General features: G+C 40.2%; 1 protein-coding gene across 6 annotated transcripts in view; it reads left to right on the forward strand.

Moving 5' to 3' along the window:
• The window catches only part of mast3b (microtubule associated serine/threonine kinase 3b), a 36,725-nt gene that overhangs the window by 1,122 nt on the left and 11,296 nt on the right, over positions 1–24,307 (forward strand). The window contains exons 2-13 of one of the 6 annotated variants that reach the window (XM_053634021.1): positions 7,396–7,482; positions 11,558–11,637; positions 17,704–17,776; positions 17,938–17,958; positions 18,352–18,430; positions 18,717–18,874; positions 19,216–19,291; positions 19,467–19,676; positions 22,242–22,343; positions 22,437–22,569; positions 22,660–22,715; positions 22,828–22,916. In XM_053634021.1, the coding sequence (XP_053489996.1) occupies positions 7,396–7,482; positions 11,558–11,637; positions 17,704–17,776; positions 17,938–17,958; positions 18,352–18,430; positions 18,717–18,874; positions 19,216–19,291; positions 19,467–19,676; positions 22,242–22,343; positions 22,437–22,569; positions 22,660–22,715; positions 22,828–22,916 (1,164 nt within the window). Of the gene's footprint in view, positions 1–7,395; positions 7,483–10,120; positions 10,720–11,557; positions 11,638–13,078; positions 15,278–17,703; positions 17,777–17,937; positions 17,959–18,351; positions 18,431–18,716; positions 18,875–19,215; positions 19,292–19,466; positions 19,677–22,241; positions 22,344–22,436; positions 22,570–22,659; positions 22,716–22,827; positions 22,917–24,307 lie in introns of those variants that run through there. The other 5 variants (XM_053634023.1, XM_053634022.1, XM_053634024.1 and 2 more) reach the window with 5 other exon arrangements.

Below are 24,307 nucleotides of genomic sequence, written 5' to 3' on the forward strand. Positions count from 1 at the left end.
TAATCCAGTGGTCACCAAGCCTGTTCCCAGAAATCTACCTTCTGAAGACTTCAATCATAATCGTGCCCACCTGACCGTCTAATCCAGTGGTCACCAAGCCTGTTCCCAGCAATCTACCTTCCTGAAGACTTCAATCATAATCATGCCCACCTGACCGTCTAATCCAGTGATCACCAAGCCTGTTCCCAAAAATCTACCTTCCTGAAGACTTCAATCATAATCATGCCCACCTGACCGTCTAATCCAGTGGTCACCAAGCCTGTTCCCAGCAATCTACCTTCCTGAAGACTTCAATCATAATCATGCCCACCTGACCGTCTAATCCAGTGATCACCAAGCCTGTTCCCAAAAATCTACCTTCCTGAAGACTTCAATCATAATCATGCCCACCTGACCGTCTAATCCAGTGGTCACCAAGCCTGTTCCCAGAAATCTACCTTCCTGAAGACTTCAATCATAATCATGCCCACCTGACCGTCTAATCCAGTGGTCACCAAGCCTGTTCCCAGAAATCTACCTTCTGAAGATTTTAGCTCCAACCATAATCGTGCCCACCTGACCATCTAATCCAGTGGTCACCAAGCCTGTTCCCAGCAATCTACCTTCTGAAGACTTCAATCATAATCATGCCCACCTGACCGTCTAATCCAGTGGTCACCAAGCCTGTTCCCAGCAATCTACCTTCTGAAGACTTCAATCATAATCATGCCCACCTGACCGTCTAATCCAGTGGTCACCAAGCCTGTTCCCAGAAATCTACCTTCTGAAGACTTCAATCATAATCGTGCCCACCTGACCATCTAATCCAGTGGTCACCAAGCCTGTTCCCAGCAATCTACCTTCTGAAGATTTTAGCTCCAACCATAATCGTGCCCACCTGACCATCTAATCCAGTGGTCACCAACCCTGTTCCTGTTGATCTACCTTCTGAAGATTTTAGCTCCAACTATAATAGTGCCCACCTGACCGTCTAATCCAGTGGTCACCAACCCTGTTCCCAGAGATCTACCTTCCTGAAGACTTCAATCATAATAGTGCCCACCTGACTGTCTAATCCAGTGGTCACTAACCCTGTTCCTGTTGATCTACCTTCCTGAATATTTTAGCTCCAACCATAATCATGCCCACCTGACTGTCTAATCCAGTGGTCACCAACATTTGTTCCTGTTGATCTACCTTCCTGAAGATTTTAGCTCCAACTATAATCATGCCCACCTGACCATCTAATCCAGTGGTCACCAGCCCTGTTCCCAGAGATCTACCTTCATGAAAATGTTAGCTACAACTATAATAGTGCCCACCTGATCATCTAATCCAGTGGTCACCAACCATGTTCCCAGAGATCTACCTTCCTGAAGACTTCAAACATAATCGTGCCCACCTGACCATCTAATCATTGCCTTAAGAAGTTCTTGATCAACTAAAACAGGTGTGTTAAATTTTGGCTGGAGATGAAACCTACAGGAATGTAGATCTCAAGGAAGAGGGTTGTTGACCACTGGGGCTATAGAGCAATCCTGTTGGTTTAATGATTTATTCATAACAGCTCAGAGATGCTGAGCTTCTTGTCATTTCCTCAGCCTTATCTTGCACCTCATTTATTTGATCTGTGACAGACATGGCACTGAGACTGATCTGTCATTGTTCACTCTGTTCTGTAACAGCATGCAAATATCTGAAAATATGCATACAAATATCGCTTATATCTGCAGCTTGGAGTCAGACATTAAGAGATTATATATATATATATATATATATATATATATATATATATACACATACATACATACACACACATATAATTTTCACTGTTTGGTATTGGTGATTTAAAACACATCGAAATCACTGTCAATGGTCTCGTTGAACAAATATTGGGAACACGCCACTGAAATATGAAATTCAAGGGATCATGTAGTGAGTTCCTTATATATTTTTATGTTATGAGCTCTCACACCGTGTCTACCGGAATTTGCATTCTTATTCACTGCCTAGATCCTATTGTCAGTTAGATAACAAAGCTTAAGTACTCAGGAGTACAACTGAGATACACCCTACATCCTACACACAATGTGTAACCTTCTGCTTCAGTGCCTTAATGAACACAAAGTAGAGCCCCGAGTCATGGCTTGGGGTTATTATAGGGGACGTGTGGAGCTGTTCAATAACTACCAGAAACTAATTCCTTATGCAGCTTGCACGACTATACTGTTTGAATGTGCTATATGATAGAAAATAGTATACAAACACTGCTCAGAATTGTATGCACTACAGTTTATGCGCAATGTGGAAAGCGGTTCAGAGGGCTTTCAGCATAAATTTCCAACCCATAAAACTATCTCAAGAAGGCGTTAATAAATATAATACCAGGACAGAAATTTCCTTGTGAGTAGATGTAATTAGCAAGGCAGACAACATCCCATCCGTTGCATGAATGTTCTGACTCTTTTTTTTTTTTTTTACGCACATGAGAAACGTTTTCTTGTTTTCCCGATCCGTCATCCAGCCTGCTTTAAGAGACGATCACTGCGGTACTCATGTTCTGTCCTCCCACTCCAAGCACTATGTAAATATAGCTGCCCTCCTCTGCCCGCTGGATGCTGATCCATATTGCAGGCTTATATCCGCAGCTTGTTGGCAGATTCCTCTGTCCATAAGTTAAACGGTACGATGTACATGATCACGGTCTCTGCTTTACTTAACAGAAAAGTAAAACAGATGTGACTACACTGTATGGTGTATAATTTGCGATCGGGCCATTTGTAAGCAAGCTGCTGTTAGTGAGCATAGAGAATGATTAAACAAACGAAGTGATGGCACTGCAGAGCACCGAGGGTTTTTCTGCACAGTTGGTTCTCCTCCAGTTCTCTCGCATCACTATGACAACACCCTCATGTTTTTTTGCAGCACATGTTGCTATCCATTGCACTGTTAGGTGCTCCTCGCTGCCAGGCTGAGGACCATTTGTGCAGGTCTTCTTCTTTTTTTCCTCCATCAAGAAAGTCCAGTCGGGTTTAAATCACAAATTACGCAACACCTATGAAGACGGAAGAAGAGTTTATTATTAGTGGACAAAACTCTCAATCAAGAAAGTCATCAGTTGCTCTGAAACGTGGTGTTTTCAACACCAGTGTTTTGATTCAGAGGTGTTTGGTTGGACTTTGGACACTAAATGTGTGTTATAACAATAGCTGTCAGGACTTTGGCGTATGTTGAACAATTGATTTCTGCTTGAATACGTCTCATAGTATTACACTGTTTACAAAGAGACATGCGTAGCTGCACACAATGTTAAGTGTAGGTTGTTACACAAGGAAGACTTGTGCAGAAATGGTAGTGTCGAGTAGCCTTAAAGATCCTCTCTTTATGATTTTTAGAATCTGCTGCTGTTGATGAAACAAGAAATCATCGTTACTAAATGTCTAGGCTTGGTTAGTTAAACTTTCCTGTTTGATCACTAATGAATAATGAAAAAGGACAAACGAGATAAGCATATAGATTCATCTTATTCTGACATTTTTGTTTGTTTTTTAATCAAGGACAGGCATGGGATATTTAGACAGATATGAAATAACAGGAGTTATGATGACATCTATTGACAGAGAGGAAAAAGTACAGGAACATTATATTGAAGGGAAAATATGGGGGTGTCAAAATATTCAAAATTCGAGAAAGTTACAAAGTCTATGGACTCAATTATCTAAAAGTAAGTTAATACGTTTCAATGAAATTAGAAGTCAGGACATGCTTTTATTATTTTAAAATGGTCTCATACTAACTTAAGATTCAAACTATTCAGACAACCCAATTCTTATGAAATTCATAGAGGTTTTTCATCAGGTTCTTTTTTTCCAACTGAACTTTAATATATGACGAGCAAGTGAGAGTCATAGGGCACGCTTTTTGTGGTAAGATAATTGGTTGTGGTATCCATACAGATTGGATTTTATTTGGTTAAATGTTGGGAAATAGTTTTGCTGAATTGAAATAACACATTTCTCCATAGTCAGGGCCATAAATATTTGAACAAACAATCATGAATTAAATTGTCATTTTTAATACTTGGTTGCACATCCTTTACGGTCAATGACGGCCTAAAGGCTGGAACCCATAGATATCATCAGATGCTGGGTTTCTTACCTGGATATACTTCTGCCAGGCCTTTACTGCAGTTGTCTTCACTTCCTGCTCGTTCATTCGCCATTTTGCTTTGGGTTTCGCCTTCAGCAAGTGAAATGCATGCTCAAATGAATTCAGGTCAGGTGATTGACTTGGCCATTGCAGAACAATCCACTTCTTTGCCTTAAAAAGTCTTGGGTTGCTTATGAAGTATGCGTCGTATCATTGTCCGTCTGCAGTGTGAAGTGCCGTCCAATGAGTTTGAAGCATTTGGCTTAACCTGAGCAGATAATATAGCCCTATACACTTCACAATTCACCCTGCTGCTTTTCTCAGCAGTCACATAAACGAACATAAACGAACATAAACACAAGGGAACCAGTTCCATTGGCAGCCATACACACCCACACCATAAGTCAGGGGTCTTCAATCTTGTCCACAAAGGGCGAGTTTGGCTGCAGGCTTTCATTCCAACCAGGCAGGAGTCACACCTGTTTCCACTTGTTTAATCAGTTCACCAAGGGTTCCAATCGACTATTAAGTGTACCTCCTGTTTGGCTAGAATGAAGGCCTTCAGCCACACCGGTCCTTTGCGGATAAGATTGAAGCCCCCCACATCCTTTCTCCATACTCTTCTCTTCCCATCATTCTGCTTCAAGTTGATCTTTGTCTCATCTGTCCATAGGATGTTGTTGCAGAACTGCACAGGTTTTTAAAGATGTTTTTGGCAAACTTTAATCTGGTCTTCCTGTTTTTGAGGTATACATCTTGTGGTAAACCCTCTGTATTTACTCTGCTGAAGACTTCCCTTGATTGTTGACTTGACACAGATACCTCCTAAAGGGTTTTTTGATCTCAGCAACTATTTTGAAAGGGATTTTTCTTCATTGGGGAAGGATTCTTCAGTCATCCACACAAGATGTTTACTGTGGTCTTTCGGGCCTTTTGGTATTCCTGAGCTCACCAGCACATTCCTTCTAATTAAGAATGTACTAAACAGTTGATTTGGCCACAACTAATGCTTCTGCGATCTCTCCGAATGGTTTGTTGATACTACTCTTCATGTTGAGAGTCAACAGCAACAGATTCCAAATGCAAATGACACACTTGAACTCAACTTTTAACTTTTTAATCTGCTTACCTGGAAGTGAAATAATGAGGGAATAGCACACAGCTGGAACAGTTAAGAGCCCAATTGTCCAATTACATTTGGTAGTCTAAAAAGTGGTAGACCCCATAGAAAATATGCTTGAATAATGTGAATGTACACTCCCCTTTGAAACTATTGGTATGGCATGACCAGTTCATTTGTTTTTGTTATAGACTGAAGACATTTGGGTTTGAGATCAAAAGATGAATATGAGAACAGCGTTTAAAATATAATCTTTTATTTCCTGGTATTTACATGCAGATGTGTTGAACAACATGGGACATAGCATATTTTGTATCAGTCCACCCAATTTGCAGGTGAGAAAAAATATTGGAACATGTGACTGACAGGTGATTCCTGTTACCCAGCCTTTAACCCAGTTGCGCAGCATTTCACTTCCTGAAGAGGAAACAAACAACAACTGAAAGAGGATGCAGTAAAAGCATCACAAAATAATATAAACCAACAATTTGGTTATATCAATGAGGTGCAGGCTTGAGGCAGTTATTGCAAACAAGGGATCTGCAACCAAATATTAAGTGTTATTTAGTTCAATTTACTGCTCCTATACTTTTGCTCACCTAAACATTGGGTGGTCTGATACAAAAGGTTTCACGTTTTATGTCGTTTAACACGTCTAGATGTAAACACCAGGGAGTAAAAGCTGAAATCCTAAACTCCCGTCTCATATCCATCATTTGATCTCAAATCTTTGGTGTATACAGCACAAACAGATGAATTGGCCTTGCCGTTCCAATAGTTTTGGAGGGGACTGTAAATGTTCTCAAATTAAAACTGAAAGCCGAGTCTGCACTTTGACCTTATATTCGTTCTTTCATTTCCATATCCTTACGTAACTTTATTTAACTCCAAAATATAGACAGCAATAGACTGCTAAAACAACAATAATTTGGTAAATGTCCAAATATTTGTACAAAGGTACACTAAAAACAAATCATATTTATGACACAGATCCGCAGCACTGCTGAAAGTAGTGTAACTTGAATTTCATTTGAAACTACTTGTCTTTTTTGGGAGAGAGCCTTCCTCCTACTCTTTCACATGCTCTTTTTCATTATTGGTGCCACAGAAGACTTGGTTAGCTGAAGCTGTGCTCTTCATTCTGTTCTAGTGATCTTTAGACTGGTCTACAGTATTTGGTTCTCCAGGTAAAATATTCAGATCCCGTCCCTTCCCTTTTGCCCATTCCATTTGAACTCCTCCATGTTCGCCATGACGCAGCCGAACGCTTCTTCCTCCTGTTTGACACCTACCTCTTGCTCCGCCATCAGCAGCACTTTGCAGTGCAACCCTTAGCATTGTAGCATTTATATGTGGGGTAGGACTGACAGCAGGTATGCGCTTTCAGTTTTAAGAATCTTACTGGGCAAGTTACTCACTGGAATATCACATCACACCAGCCTTTTCTTTTAGACAAACACAATGCTCATTGTTCATAGTAGTTTGAATGCAATTTTCGAAGCAGCTGTGTCTGTCTAAGTGTACAAATTGCAAATCCAACTTACATAAGTACATTCTGTACATCTCTGCAATAACAATTGTGCCCATTGCTTTGTAACAAATGTGCATTTGCATTTTGTATGAAGACTCCGCGAATCGAAATAACCTGTGTGCATCGCAAGCGAGTCTCCAAATACACAAGCATTTACAATATACACTATACATTCATAGTTACATTATAATCAGACTTTATGTCTGTCATTTCAGTGCGTCAGTACACACGCACTGACATGCAAAATCTCTTTTAAACATCTAAAATAAAGTGTCATATAAAAATATGTCACGGAAGTAGTCTGTGCAGAGAGGCAGCGTTGTGAAGACACAAGAAATAATTTAACCAACTGATTTACGCTTAAGTCTTATGTTAAGCTAGGATATAAGATAAGACAAACTTTGTTTAAGTCCTCATAGGGGAAATTAAAGTGTTAAGGCAGCACAATAGTAAAAATATAACGTATGTCACTTGGAAATCGTTAATCTGATGAAGTTACAAACGCGGGCTGCTTTCTGTTGGTAGCTACAAAAAAAACAGTCATGAAGGAAACTAAAGACAGCACAGAGACACTTAGTCACAGCACTAACACATGTAAACATGTCTTGACTTTCAGTTTGTCACCCAACCAGAGCCCAATCACCCCGAGCCCATGCAGCCCATGCAGTCCCTGCAGCCCTTTACAAACCCTTCATCCGTGGAGGTAAGCCAGTCGCCTTACATGTTGAAAGATTACCACAGAAATTATCATCAGAATTCACATTAAAGCAAGAGTGTTCTTTTTGACAGACATTTTATACAGTAGCTAAACCAGCTAAATAGGAGGTTTTATTTTTAGATATTTACTTGTTTTATATATATATATATATATATATATATATATATATATATACACACACACACACATACATAAGCCCATAATTATCTCCAAATTGTAGTCTTTAAATAATACATCCTATGCTGTGTCATTATACTATAAATAAATAAGTTATTACACAAGCTTGTAGGCTGCTGGCCCATTAGTGTTATTATACCCTATGCCTTGAAGGAAAATTCCACCCTGAATGACTTGCATATTCATCTTTACAATTAACTTGTGATCTTCAGTGGCTTTCAAGATCTAATCTGTAATGAAATGAAAACTTCTTTCACTGACAAGTAGGTATATTTTTCATCCTGTAGTTTTCTACATTACCCACAATTCTGTTCGACTGCACGCTAATACTGGCGCCAATGGGAATTATGCTGCATTCGAGGTGCCTTGTAAGTGGTAATTTGCAAGATGTAATGAGGTCATTTCCCACCTCGGGACGTTCGACATGTGAAATGGAGAAAAAAAAGCGTGTCTTTTGTTTGCTCTGTTAGAGCACGTAAAGCTCATAAACAACAGCACTTTTACAGTTACAGGCCTGAATGGCTCCTGGCATTGTTCCACTATAGTGAACTTTAAACATTCATGCAATATTTTGGACTGAAATTGAAGCACAGAAACAACACTGGACACTAGCGAGTAGCGTTACCAACAAGCTCCCCAGCTAAGATTAGGGATAACTCTAATGATGATGATTACCTTTTCAAACCAGCAATTAGTATGGTCAATGTTATAGACTTAACCAAGTACTGTGTTTGTGTATTAACTGCGCTAATGCTAAGACTTATATAAACTTATTTAAAGCAATCCCTCCAGGACTTTGCGATCGCAGAAATTAACATAAAATAAAGGAAACCCCGCAATATTCGGAGGAGCTTGCAATTTTTCAAAAAGACTGCAGATTTTCCGCAGATTTGGGCCAAGTTCCGTCATGTGACATAATCACAACATGTCATGTCATATCATCACAATGCCCGTTCAGTCAAAGCCCTCTTCGATTCATGTGGGTCGAACACGAGAATTGCGGAAAGGTCTCATTTACCGACTAACATCATTGCGAAAGATCGTGCAAAACAATTTCCTGCCATTGCAGTTTCGCCAATTCAAGTCGTTTTCCGCAATAACAAAAAAGCACAAAAAACTGAAGCATTTTGAGTTGCAACAATCACAAAAAAAAAAAAAAACACTCTGCGAAATCCAATATGGACTGTTAAAAGTAGAAAAGGGGTACTTTACTTTGACGTTACACTGTAAACTGGGAAGAAACTGCTAGTTGAGGAGACTAACCCAAGTTGACAAGTTGAAATTTAATGCTGAAGGGCTGGGACTTACAAGTTGCAAATCTGTAACTCTGAATTTCTGACTGATGACTAGGAAAAACCCAAAGAAAACACCCCATCAACTTAAGCCGGGTTCACACTGTACGATTTTGGCCATAATTTGGTCGTCTGAGACAAATTTTGAGAATCATAGAAGATTCCTATAATCCTAGGCCAAAATCTGTAGTCTTCGATCGCTAGTTTGACGTGTTCCCCGACAGCCATTGCAATAAAATTTTTCTCAGATTAAATTCTGGCAGTGTCAGACGATTTGAAGCACAGTCCTGTAGTGTGGCTTCTCCGACTCCATACGAGTCTTCTTGCGTGTCTCCGTTTTTCCTTTGTCATACAGTCTGACATTAATGACAACCGAGATCCTACAATGTGACGCGGCTTACAGCGGGGATCGTGTTCATACAGTCTGACAAGCAACAGTCGCAAAGGACTATTGAAAATAGGCTTTAGTGTTAGTACTCAGAAGATCTGGAAGGTCCCCTCAACTCCAGGTTCAGCGTGACGTCATTTCAACATGGCTGCTCACACAGCCAAGAACAAATAAACTATGACTTCAGTACACCGTGTGTGACATCAGAATGACATATAACCGCTAACTTCTCACAGGAATAACAAAGAACACAAGCAACAAACTGTTACCACAATCACTAAACACTTCAGAAATATTCAGTATATAAAACATTTGAATGTGTTTCGAGGTGGACTTTTCCACGCGCGTGCGTGTGCGTTACATCTCACTGCATAAATATTCGCCCTCTGTATCATGCTCTAATCACGTTAATATTTCCCGGGCGTCATTACTAAAGTTTTAGTTCTTGCGTTATTCAGGATTCTATTTTGACCGGCCTCGTTAACGCGTGAGGAAATTACGTCATGGCTCTTGAACGCTGCAACTGGCAGCCCTAACCATGTGGAAAAGTAAAGCAAGGAGAAAAGTTTCAAAATATTAGGTTCATGTCAGAGACAGTAACAAACATGACCGGTTGGTGGGGTGGGGGAAATATTAACTGTGGTCAGTAATGTCGGTACAATAGGAGAAAATACTCCTACTGTTATTACCGTATGTATGGAATTGTATCGGCTCGTGTGTCACCCCTATGGAAGCAGAGATGGTATGTTCCAACGTCATCGCCCGGTAATCAACACAACAGCGCGCGCGTGCACGCACTCGACACAACACAACACAAAAGCTGCGTGTGAGGGAGTGGGACAGGGACGGCGTGAACTGTGTGAGGAACACAGAAATAAGTTTTTTTAAACAATAAAATAAATAATAGAAAAGTTACTAGCTCGACTTACTGACAGGACCAAGCTGTGATGGAGCACGTCTCGGTCCAAATGAGAAAAGTTCGCTGTACCAACTTAGCTGGCAAAGCTAATATAGCTAGCTAGCTAGCTAACTAACTTTACTACGTAGCTCGTTAGCGAACTAAAACAAAAGCGCAGGAATGAATTCCCCTTTCTTCTCTTGACTGTTGTATGCCTCACAAAGTTATGCTATCTGAGAGCCGAAAAGCACGAGGAGGAGGAGGAGGAGGAGAAGGACTTCTGGGTGAGACTTGGCGAGCGAGTTTAGCGTCGTAACTGCACAAAACGCGACGGCAAACCTCACGCGCAAGCTAGCTAAACAAACAAACAAACAAGTAAATGCCATGTCTGACCCAAGTTGCTGGCGTGCAGCCACGAGCAGTAAAGCTCATTTCGTCAGCAGGGGAATGCTTAAGCGATCCAAAAGGTAAGACTGGTTGCTAATCACAGACTCCGAGTCGGGCATGTGAGATTGTTTTGAGTGTTGCTCACGAGCTTGCTTGGCCTCAGCAGTGTGATTAGACTCAATCCGATGAATTAGTCTGATCAATCCTGTGATTGTAAGAGAGAAACGCGTGTATGTCTGTTCTCCAGTGCGTTATTAAAGAGTGCAGTGTGCTGAATGATACTGATTATATATAGAGAGGGAGTGAAAGTGCAACCTTTCTTCAGAACTGTTGTTTATGTGTTTTTGTTTATTTATTTACTTATTTACCCACAGATCCTACTTCAAGGAGCGTTTCCTCAAAGTAGTCTTCTCAATAATGTCTCTCGTCCACTACCAGTGTGTGAAGCTATGAAGTAGGGCTGGGGCGATATGACAGAAATATCATATCGCGATACCTGAGGAACATTTTCTATGATACATGATGCGTATCACGATATCTAATTTATCTAACAACCTGTCTACAGAACTGTAGTGAAATAAACAAAAACCAAAAAAATAAGTTGAACTGAGTTTGATTATACTTTTCTTTAATGCCTACAAAGACAAAGATTATTATTATTATTTTAAACAACGTTAGATCAACGGCATCCGTTCGGTACTGTTTAATGTGAAATTATTAAAAACGTTACAAATGTGTCGCCATCCCATCGATACGTTAGAAACGTGTATAGTGTAATCGTTTATCAAGAAATTGATGTTATATCGATCTTTCGCCCCTGTGCTACTCTGAGTTGTTTGTGTATTGATAGAGTCTCAAGTCACCCCGTCATTTCTTTTTTTTATTTGATGTTTTCCTGTCTGTGTGTTTTTGTCACAGTTGCCGCAGCAGTAGGAAGAACCTTGGAGTTGGGACGCCTTCACCGACACGCCCGCTCTCACCCCTGTCAGTGCACACAGGTGAGAGTCACCCTAACGCTGGATTTACTCTTTATTTCCCCTAACAGCTTTAGGGTACGTTTATACCACAACGACGGACTAAAAACATAGCGTTTTTGGAACGTTTCGCATACAGACGACAACGCTGTCAAAACCATCCCCCGTTCACACGGATCCGCGAAAACGACTACAAACGTAGTATTACGCATTCCAGGCCAGTAGGTGGCGAGGTCACTTGGTAAAGAAACACTATGCACCTGTGCACACAAGCATTCACGTCAACGTGTCCGCCATATTGATCCAGGCAAGACTGACTTATAAACAAATACAAGTAAACGGGGGAGCTGGGTGATTTTCTGGATAACAAGCACAATAACGTTTATATTTCTCAAACTATTTCAGTGATTTATGATCTACATGGAGTACAAAAAGAAATGTTCCAGAAAAACAGACATAGAGCAAATGTTTAGGACGTCATCTCGTCTCTTAAAGGGCAAAATCTGTGTAAGTAAAGTAAAACATGCACCAGTTTACCACGCAAAAAGAAAGTTGTTTTGGTGTCAGACATGCATTGGCGTCATGACCACATGGCGCTGCTTATTCAGTCAATGAGCTGTCAAGTAGCATCGCTTTCATCACGTGTGCAAACAGCTGGATTGAGGGGGGGGGAAAGGGATATCTGTCTTTGAAACAAAATTAAAAAAATTATCAATGAAAATCCAAACTACCAGTAAAGTTAATATTGCTTCTTAGCAACACACAAGAAACGCACCATGTTGAATTACAAACGTACACGGAGTAGACGTCGAGTTTACGCGTTCCGGGTTCTTGGAAAAATCACAAATTGTAAAATTGTGGGGTTTATTTTTTTGTTTAGTTTTTTTTTTTTGAGAGAGGCTGGTGTGGGAATCACGGTTTATCACAGCTACAACATTAGCCATGTTTCCATGCACGTATTTTTATGCACATTTTGGGATATCGCATAAAAAAAACGCTGAATGGAAACACCAGATGCAAATAAAATCTTACGCATAAAAACAAAAAAACATGCGCACTCAATTGAGGCGGTTAATTTTTTTGTATTCGATAAGAAAACAGGCACGTAAACTACGATGGAAACACATTTACCGATTAAATTCCTCGATGTGCATCAAAAAAGAAAAAAGTCGTGACTTTGCCTCAACAAATCATGTGATTGGATAATTGCCTGATGTGGGTTTATATAATTTGGTATAATTATCTCCCAGAACTGTCTCACACAATTCCCTTGATGTACAGGGTAGTGACTCCACTTGATTTGCTACAGGAAAATACAATTGAACTAACATCTGCAGTACTTGTAGCACTGTTACTAAAATCTGGTTATTGAGTGACAGATTGTTTTTGTTTTTTTCCCCCCCCTACCTGGACCTTTCCTGTTATCAGATTACCCAAGTGCACGTAAACATTCTGTTACTGCCAAACAGAATTGGGTATAACGTTACTGTAATCCAACGACGTTTTCTGATAACACAGTAATGTAACATTACATTTTAAATTTATATCGTTTGATTACAGTTACTGATGGCAATAAAATTACGTTATGGGCATTTATAAATTTATAGTTATGAAAACAATATTATGTAAGATGTATTTTTAAAAAAAAAATCACGTTTTGTACAGCTGCCAGGGGCGTAACCCGGCCTGGGTATTAGGGGTTGTAGCCCCGAAGAATTTTTCTTTGGCTCAGAATAATTTTCCACTTGGAGCAGTTCGTCACTACGTAACTGAACATCAGTAAAAGAAGAGGCGGTGTTATGTTTTATATCTTCAGTGATTGGAGGCGAGACCAGTCAGACAGTATTTATGGGAAAATACGTGGAAACACTCGTGTCTTATTGGCTGACGGATCTCAATTTCTGTCAAGTGCTAGTTCACAGTCAGTGTGAGGAAAAATGGATATATGCCTATTTATTTATTTATTTATTTATTTATTTAAACCAGTGAAAGGGTTGAAACTAAAAGAGTAACATCCTCTGATGCTGAGCAGGAAAACAAGGTGTGTAAATGTTTGAGTTCCAGTTTACGTGAACATGATATGAGCAGAGAAATTAAGGAAGGATAATGTACAGCTGCAATCAAAATTATTCAACCCCCATTGCAAATCAGGTTTATTGTCAAAATTTACAGACTGTCAGCTGTTTGCGACAGTCTTGTGTAGTAGCACTACTTTCTATTATGTCTATGGTATTGTTCTCCGCTTAATATATATATCCGTTTGCTTGTATTTCCTCATTTGTAAGTCGCTTTGGATAAAGGCGTCTGCTAAATGAATATGTACTGAGCTGGAGGCCATTGGTCATGAGGAATGGGCTAAGATTCCTCAGGAACGCTGCCAGAAGCTGTGCATCTCGTTTGCAGCAGGTCATAACAGCAAAAGGGAGCTCCACTAAGTACTGAAGATGCTTACCATGAAGGGGTTGAATCATTTTGAAACTGGAGAAATCATTATAAGTTGCATTTTCAGTTGAATTTGGGGAAACCACTTGAAGCATTGGTTGTGTTGAACTATTTTAACTGCTTCTGTTTGATTTGTTCACTGCAAACAGCTGAAAGTCTGTAAATTTTGACCGTAAACCTGATTTGCAGTGGAGGTTGAATAATTTTGATTGTAACTGTACTTTGCAATACATTGTAGTAGCTAAACCCATACAGTGATGTAGTTGTGCCTCCCCTTGGCTAGCGACACCAAACTAGCCTAGTTAGAAAAGTTTTATGTTTTATCGGTCTGATAATCCTACAAACAGTGACAAGTTTTATAATAAATCCAACTTTTTTGCAGTGTATTTTTGTAGGTTTTATAGGTTTTGAAAGTGAAGTAATTAGTAATCGGATTACTTTTTACATGCAGTAATCAGATTACAGTTTTAAAATCGTAATTAGTCATCTGTAGTGGATGACTTTTTCTGAGTAACTTACCCAACGCTGCTGCCAAAATCTGATCTATTTGCTGTTATGGCATTATTCTGTACGTGTAAACAGTGCTTGTTATCTGAACAAGCAAACAAGGGGACAGGATTTGGCTGTCCCGCCCGAGATTGCTCCACAATATTTGCTTGGCCAGCAAGGCACAAGGAGCTTGACAAAGGGAGGTGCGACAGCAGGAATTTACTGTGCTGCCGGTGTTGTCTTTTTAACGGCGAGGCCAAATAGAAGCTTTAGAAGCACAGATTTGATAACGAGGAAGGCTTTGCACTGAAATATTGACCAATCTGTCCATCTGAAAGTGATTTATTAGCAAACCCCGGAGTCCTCCAAAACAACGAGGAGCATTTAAAAAAAAAAAACATAATAGTTCTGTGCACTGATGTATTCTTGTTTTTAACTGAATCTACAGTGCGTGGGAGTTTTGTCTTTGTTAAAAAAGGAAGGATGACAGGGAAGAAACAACTTCTTTGGTAGAATATGACGTGGTGCTTATGACCCTGTAACCCAGCGCCGTGTCAGGGAATGGGAATCACAAAGAAGTCCGGTTACACGGTGACGAGCCGCAGCAAACCAGGAGTTAAGAGTGTGTCAGAGTGTGAACAATGCAAATGGGAGTGAGCGAGCGAACGAGTCCGATACTACGTTATGAGAGGAAGAAGGATTCCACACTGTCGGAGTTTTATCTTTCTTCCTGGTGAGCAGATAAGGGATTTATTTATTCTTGAATCAGTCGGGATGCTGGGAAATTATTTATTCTCTTAACCGCTTTAGCGAGCGATGGATGATAGTCAGCCGATTTATCCTCGTTGTGGAATTTGCATCGTTACCCAGTTGAGAAGTTGTTGAGCTCGAGAACTAACGATTGACTTGCTAACAATAGGTGTTGGTGAGTTTCTCTGTATTGTAGTATTTCAGTTATATTTCTGTGTCTTTACAGCCTCTGGTGTGATTGTGCCAACCCTGTCTGGTTTACACCAGACGTTGTTGACAGGCTCGGACAGGCAGTATGTCACACCACCACTGCTATCATTACTATTTAGGCATGTTTGGTGTGCGGCAGGTTTGGGACACACCCTCGAATTTGATCTAAATCTCATCGCTTGCACCCGTGCACATTATTATAAAATATTCTACCACAGATACCTTGTAATAGCATTTTTCTAGCAGAGATGCCATCTTCCAGAGCAGCCGTACGAGCGAGTCACACCAGACTACGTATTCTGAACAAAAACAAAGACGCGTCGTCATGGATATGAACTTTTTGTTGTTGAAGTTTTATTATTATTATTAAAGTGTGTCGTTGCACGACGTAAGACTGCTGCGTCTGCTTACGTAACAAAAGTGTTGGGTTTCTGCTTGTGCTTTGGTCATAAATTAAGACGTACTGAATACCGAACTGGAACGTGTCCGTGCAGTGTTTCTCACAGATCTGCTGCGTATGAAGCGTTGGAGATGGATGGGGGTTCGTGTCCTAGTTTGTTTCACGTATATTTTTTTACAGATTTATCGTGTATACGACACTCGAGACCCTCGCGTGATTTTATTAATGGGCGAGGAGGCACGTGTGTAGGACTCCTCTGACTTTGAAGCACGTTTTATTGAACTGTTCTGCTTTTAATGTCCTCAGATAACACCGCTATGGCTATTCAGTAAGGTCTTATATGGAATTTGATAAGGTATCACCAGAATGAATTTTTGATTATTATTAAATTAATTTAAAACAACTTGCATAGATGTTTAACTTGCTCATATGGAATGTTTTATACTCGTATTAAATGTCTCCAGTTTAGTTCAGTTTGTTCATTTATTTGTATGTCTGTTTCGTTGCCTGTGTTTATTTCTTAATGTAGAGCACTGTGCAAAAGTTTTAGGCATCCTACTTTTTTAGTACAAACTTTATTATAGAGTTTTTATTTTATGACTTTTGCACTATCGAGTCAGTACAATTTTTTTTTTTTTTTTTTTTTTTAAATTTCCAAACATTAGATTTCCAGCACAAAATTAAATGTTACAGAAAAATGTTTGTATGTCAGTAAAGAAAGCCGCGTATTAAGTGGTAAGAGACACTTTTCAGACAAAACTGCAATAATTCTACCGGAGACTACTTTATTTATTTATTTAATTATTTATTTATTTATTTATTTAAAGCAAAGGGTCGTCACACAAATATTGCCTTTAGTACTATACAGCTTTTAGAAATATTTCATGTATTACTGTTTACTGCTCTTTATAGTATTTTTTTTGTTGTTGTTGTTAAATGTAGAAACATTTAATTTCATTATATTTTAAGGCGTCTTTGCTCTACAGCATTTCTATGCATGTGCTTAAGACTTTTGCACAGCACTGTGTGCATTTATGTATTTTATTAGCATTTATTCATTCTCGCTCCTGCCATAAATACAGCTCCTGGCGTTAAAAATGAAAAGCTGACTTATGTTACAGTTACAATGTATATGACTGATATTATAAGTAACAAAGACCGTTTCATTACATTTAAAGTTTTCCTCTGTTTCTCTTCATCTGCATCAGGTCTGCAGTTACTGAATATATAATATGTATGTATGTGTATATATAAAATATGTATATAACTAACCCAGAATACTTTAATCAAACAACACATGAGGTCAGCAGATCAGTCCTTGTTAGTCTTTTATAAGCAAACGTTGCTCTTCCAAGACAGTCCTCTGTATTGGTGGTTGCTGGTCATGTGCTTGTATGGAAAGTAAGAGGGCGTGAACACGAGCTCCTCTGACCGACTGTATCCACGCAGTGAATTTACACAAGCTGCCTACTAGCGCAGCACAGTTTGTAGACTTCTTTACGTTTGGACGTTATTATCTAGCAATCCAACACACAGGGTAATTAACGTAAGAAAGAAGTGTGTTTTACCAGTTGTACTCTCTCAATATGTTCTTATTCACAACCTTTGTTCATGTCGTAGCCCAGTTGAAACCAGAGGCCTTGATTTCTCATAATAAATACATAGATTTATTGTCTGACGGTTGATGTATACTCGGATTCCCGTTAGTATTTTTACGCGCAGCACCAATGTACGTCCTCAAAAATGCTAATCACGCCAACCCTGTGTTTCATTTCCATGTGGGATTGGTCTCCTTCCAGCTGCCAGCAGTCCTTTAGATAGCCCGAGAAATGTGTCGGCCATCGCCTCCCTCAACTTCCCTTTTGCCCGCAGGTGAGTAATCGCTCTAATGTCTCGTTTAAGGAGCTTGTAGACAAACTATATTGTATTTTTTTTTTTCTTTTCCGTTATGGCGAACAGTAATCTGTGTCTGCTCTGTGCATCATGTGTAATTCTGATGCTCTCTTTCTTCACCTCTCTCTATGTCCTCTCAGCCACCTGGCTCGAACCGACAGGTAGCAAATCTCTCCTTCACTCTGTTGGGTTACTTGAGATTTCCGAAGGACCGATCAACTTCCTAGACTCCCTTAAATCCTAGAATTTACTTCTCCAGCTTCATAAGCACAGATTAAGTTTTTAATTGCACTAAATGTCATTCGTATCACGCTGCCTTCCTGTTATTTAAATCGTAAGCATTTTTGTGGGATTTTTACCTGGCTGCCTGTGATATTGTTAAAGGATATTCCCGGGAGCGTAATATAATAGTGGAGATGGGGTGATTAATGATAATAGCGCTGTCATTAACACTAAAACCTTGAATCTCTTAGCTCATGTGTCAAGTACAGTTATTGTCTGTACTGTTTTTCAGTAAGGTCTTTTATCATGGATGTTTTTTTGGGTCTTTTCAGGGCGGAAGGTAGGAGGTGGTCACTGGCCTCACTTCCATCATCTGGCTATGGCACCAATCCACCCAGCTCCACTGTCTCTGTAAGTGTCTTCAATGTTTATTTCATTTTAACACCGTACCAAATCGAATCCTTAATCATAAACGTAATCATTAACGCTAGTTAGTCAGTACAACGTGATACGAGTAGGAACTTGGTGGTAAATGTTTTGTTTATGGTTACAGTGTGTTGTGTGTGTGTGTGTGTGTGTGTGTGTGTGTGTGTGTGTGAGCGAGCTCTGCTCCCCCCCACATCAACACGAAAAGTGCTACGGGTCCGGGGTTTTCTTTTTATACCAAAACACTCAGTCCTGCTGAATTCTGTTGCAGTCCTCATCCTCTTCCCAAGAGCGCTTGCACCAGCTTCCATACCAGCCCACACAAGACGAGCTCCACTTCCTGTTCAGACACTTCCGTAGCTCAGAGAGCATGACCGACGAGGATGGCCGAGGCTCATCTTTCATACGCCCGCGCTCACGTAGTCTTAGGTAATCCCTATATGATCTTAATGGATTGGTATTGTTGTGTTTTTAACGGAAGCCGTTAGCCATGCACGTTAATAGAGTGCTGTATTGCTTCTTTTGTTTTGCTGTATTGTTTTACGATTACACTTTTAGTGTATGACTAAGGATTCAGTAGGTCTCTGTAGATTAGGTTCTCTCCCACACAGCGTATCGCTCCAAATACACACCTTCCCAACACAGCCTACTCCTGGGTAATGGTAGCATTGCAGTTAGGTCATTAAGGAGTTAAGTTGTCAATACCAAGGAATACCATAGTGTAGATCTAAGATATTGATCGGGAAATGATGATATTTTTCTTGTTACAGTCCTGGACGAACGAGCGGCTCCTTTGACAGCGAGACTGTGATGATGAACCATGTTTACAAGGAGAGGTTTCCGAAGGTATCCCATCTGAATAGCGTCATGAATTATGTCACATCTTAAGTTGCTCTTTCCTTCTCTTTTGCAAGGAAAAAACGCCTCCTTTAGGCGTGTTCATAATCCGATCTGTCAAATTTCATTTTGAACTGATGATCAGTATGCTTCAGGTAGGCTAACAGTAAGCTCTTGCGTCCAGGCAACGGCGCAGATGGAGGAGCGCCTGCTGGACATCGTCACGCACTGTTCCGCCGACAGCACTTTACCTCTGGGAGACGGAGTGCTGGGTTTCATCCAGCACCAGCTGGTGGAGCTCGCCAGGGACTGTCTGGACAAGTCACAGAAAGGCCTGATCACCTCCCTCTACTTTCTAGAGCTGCAGGAGAATCTTGACAAGCTGCTACACGAGGTGTGACTGCAGGTTTCGTTCACTGTGAATTTCAAATACAGGCTTAAATAAATATCGGACAGTCATTGAATTCTGTCAAGAATTTGTTTAACAGGAATTCAAACTGACCGCCGTTGTGCAGACATGGGAGAGCCTTTTTGTAAATTTAGCTTCTTTTAACATTCTAACTTTGAAGCAATGTACTAAAAAGCATCGTATTTTTTCTCTATAGTTCCTCTAGATATACGTGCACAGCTAGGTGTGAACAGACCACTCAGGTTACGTTGAATACACGGGTCTACGGTCTTGTATTTTTTTTAAAGGACAATTCTACATATTTTGAGCTTAATTAACAAATACCAGTCCATACAGGGATTTCGCAGAGTTTCTTTGTGATTGTTGCGGGCAAAAAAGCTTGATTTTGCTGTGGCTTTTTTCCAGAAATGTTTTTTTTTTTCGTTGGCGGGAAATGACTTGAACTGGTGAAACTGCAATCGCACTAAATTGTTTTGCACGGCCTTTTGCCGTGATGTATGTTTGGTATATGGGACGTTACTACCGTACTTCTGTTCGACACGCGTGAATCGAAGAGGGCTTTGGCTGAATGTACGTTGTCGTGAAGTGATGCATCTTGGCCCAAACCTGCGGAAAGTCCGCGGTAAAATTGTAAGCTCCTGCGAATATTGCGATGTTTCCTTGATTTTGCATTAATTTCTGCGATGACAGAATCGCAAAATCCTGGAGGGACTGAACTACATTTCACTGAAGAATTCACAAAAAATATTTTTTTATTATTATTTTTCCAGTTTTGCATAATTATTATTGGACGATGGATTAACTTTTGGCCTATTTTCAGTCCTCTCTCACTACAGCGAAACATGTCGGAATAATTGTTCATGACCCAAATGCAGATTTGATACTTGGAGATTATTGTGAAAAAGGCCTTAAAGACAATTTTTCTGACTCGCAGATATAACCTTTTAGTTATTTATTTTCAAACTGTAGAAATCTACTGATTCGCAGGTTTGGCTGTTTGTTGTACTGCTCGGTTTATTGGATCTTTGGCTACAGCACGCTGTTCATTGCTCATCTGTGGCACAAGCTGCTCGCTGATCTGACGGCGATCTCTGAGGCTCGTTTCTGCGCAGTTTCTGTCGGTACCAGGCAGAAGCTTGCAGAACAAACCCCCCGCTGTCTCCGAGAGGAGCAGTAACATCACTCTGAGCCACACTGTGCCCGTCACCAGCGTGACAAAAGTGCATGTACCATCTTATCTCATCTCATCTTCTCCTTTTACTCTTTCTACCCTGCTCCATTTTCTACACTTCCTACTTCTCTCAAGATGAGCAACCGGTTCAGTAAAAAGAAAAACATCTTCACTCGCAACGAAGACGTTAATTGCAAGGCTGAGGGATCGCTCTTTTCTGGGAGGGAATTTCCCTGTGTGTCATCCTACCTTTGTGGCTTAGTGTTAAAAAAAAAAATGCAGATCCCCCTCTCCGGGCTAGAGAATCTTCCATGCTCCTAGAGAGCCTTAGTTTCCATAGCAACCCCCATCTTCTGTGTAGTGTGTAGACAGCCCCAGGCAGGACTCATCGCTCGCTGTCAGATTGCAGGGCCGCTGTGGACATTATGCACAAAGCTATGCTTATTAAAGTGTTCCCCACATCCTGCAGTCACTGCCTCAAGTATATCGGCTCTGTATTTATAATTTTTAAAAAAATTTTTTTTTTCCCCGCTTATAAGTATTTCCTTTGTACTCCCTTTTACCCTTCCGGCTGTACACGTTTGTGTTACATTCTTTTAAATAATATGACGATGTTATGAAGCGTAACGAGTGCGAACTTGATTTAGTTCATTAAGCTGGGCAAATATGAGGCGAAGGTCTTTTTCTTCACATCATGACATGTTAAATTATGTTTCGGTTCATTTGTGTCATTTCGAATAGCATTGCAAGTGTGGGTGAGAGAAAGGATCTATAATTTAAACATGATTATTAATATTAAGTCTATCTAAATGGATGTATTGTATATGTATTTCCTTATAGACATGAGGGAATTGTTCATTGTATAATAATAATTACAGGGTCTGACGTCATTAATGAGCCACCGTATGACACTATACAAAGTCTATAGCTTCTGTTTGTGTAGGAAAGATGAAAGAGCAAAGATGAATCACTAGCTGAAATGTGCTCGGAGGAAATTGCTCGTTATTTTTGATGTAATACTCCCTGTTAAGTCGGTTAGGTCTGCAATCTGTTCCCAAACTCTGCGTTCTGTCACGACTTTCTCGATTCTTGACTCATGTTTATCATCTTGCTGTTGTAATTGAATTGCGGTACCGTCATTTTTCTGAACCTTCTTGATCCATTTTTTTTGTTATAATTTAAGTTAGAAGACAAATTAAACTGGGTCTAAATGATTTCTAAGCGGATGAAGAATACGAGTATGATTACCTGCACAAAATGGCGCACGTTGACTTGCCTGTCAAATACTCCTCGTACAAGATTGACTGCTTTTGCGTCGTCTTTTTCCAGCGTTGTGTGCATGTGTGGCATCGCCAAACCAATCGTTTTTGTGCTCTTAGGCGCTGGAGCGTTCTGAGAGTGAGGAGGTGACGGTCATCACCCAGTTGGTGAAGAAGATTCTCATCATCATATCGCGTCCTGCAAGGCTGCTGGAATGTCTGGTAAAAACACAAGATGCACAAAACCACTGCATTGTCAAAGAAATCTCGGGGCAGGGTTAGGTAACATTTGTTATACTTGTCTTGAATTGACAGGAGTTTGACCCTGAAGGGTTCTATCACTTGTTGGAGGCAGCTGAGGGTCACGCTAAAGTTGGCCAAGGCATCAAAACGGACATTCCTCGTTACATCATCAGTCAGCTAGGCCTAACTCGAGATCCTTTAGATGGTAAAAAGAATCTAGTATGTGATATCCAGTCATTTAAACCCACTGAAAACACACTATTCTCAGTTATGTTTGGTCTTTTATGTTTTGCAGAAGTGAGTCAGCTAGAGGAAAACTACGATTCTGGGCCCTCCACAGAGGAGTCTGATGTAAGTGATGTTCAGTGATCAGTTTCCCTGCATAGATTAAATATAGTTTGACCTAACTGGACAGTTGGACCATGAATAACTAAACCTCCCATCTTGCTGTTTTTACCCCTAGCTGAATAAAACCGTGCTCACCCCACCCCGAAGGAAACCACTGGAGAGTGACTTTGAAACCATAAAGCTGATCAGTAACGGAGCGTATGGGTAAGCGGATTAAAAGCAATAGCGTTATATTGATCCGAGTTAATGCAGCACTTGAAGAAACCCCCTTTTCAAATAGGGCTGTACAATAACGGATAAAGTAATTATAAGTGTAGATTTTGTTTAATTATTTCGTTACCGTTTTTGGCTTAATCGTAGGACAATAATTGGCAGTTGAAGGAGAAATATTTTTCAAGTCAAATTGTATTTATAAAGCATGTTTAAAGACAACAGCAGTTGATCCAAAGTGCTGTACAAAACACAATTTACAGAGCCCTCCACTAATATTGGCACCCTTGGTAAATATGAGCAAAGAAGGCTGTGAAAAATTGTCTATTTAATGTTTTGATCCTGATGTTTAGTCAGTGGACAATACGTATAACGTTATTACTAAATTTGTGTACATGTGTAAAATGTTATCTCGGATATGTTAGATGTCATCTTACGCCAACTTTAGGCGTTCTAGAAGTTCAGTTACACGGTGACAGGAAAGAGCCAGCAGCCAGTCAGGGGAGAAAGAAGGAGAATGTTTAGCTCTTCTAGCTAATAGTCCTGTGACGTTCCCATAAATTTGCAAGTTTTTTCTGCAACATTGAGGAAATTACAGCGGATAATTACATCCTCTTTATAGCGGATGCATAGACTGTGTCCCCCTAACATACAATCATAGTAAATATGTCAGTACACCATAAGGTATACTACGTGCAATTCAGTTTTATTTGTATAGCGCTTTTTACAATAGACATTGTCTCAAAGCAGCTTTACAGAAATATCAACATGGTATACAGATATTAAAGGTGTGAATTTATCCCAACTGAGCAAGCCACTGAGTGGCGACGGTGGCAAGGAAAAACTCCCTAAGATGATATGAGGAAGAAACCTTGAGAGGAACCAGACTCAGAAGGGAGCCCATCCTCATCTGGGTAACAACAGATAGTGTGAAAAAGTTCATTATGGATTTATATGAAGTCTGTATGGCCTTAGGAGCAGCCGTAGTCCCAGCTCGGCAAAAGGAGAGAGGGAGAAAAAAGATTACTATGACTGCGAGGTAGTAGAACAGAATCTAGTCAGGGTAGGCTTGAGTAAACAAATACGTTTTAAGCCTAGACTTAAACACTGAGACTGTGTCTGAGTCCCGAACACTAATAGGAAGACTGTTCCGTAACATTGGGGCTCTATAAGCGAAGGCTCTTCCCCCTGCTGTAGCCCTCACTATTCGAGGTACCGTCAAATAGCCTGCATCTTTTGATCCAAGTAGGCGTGGCGGATCATATAAAACCAAAAGGTCGCTTAGATATTGTGGCGCAAGACCGTTTAGTGCTTTATAGGTTAATAAAAGTATTTTATAGTTAATGCGAGATTTTACTGGGAGCCGGTGCAGTGTTGATAATATC

This window comes from Ictalurus furcatus, chromosome 10 (genome assembly GCF_023375685.1).
Source record: "Ictalurus furcatus strain D&B chromosome 10, Billie_1.0, whole genome shotgun sequence".
NCBI classification, from domain to species: domain Eukaryota; kingdom Metazoa; phylum Chordata; class Actinopteri; order Siluriformes; family Ictaluridae; genus Ictalurus; species Ictalurus furcatus.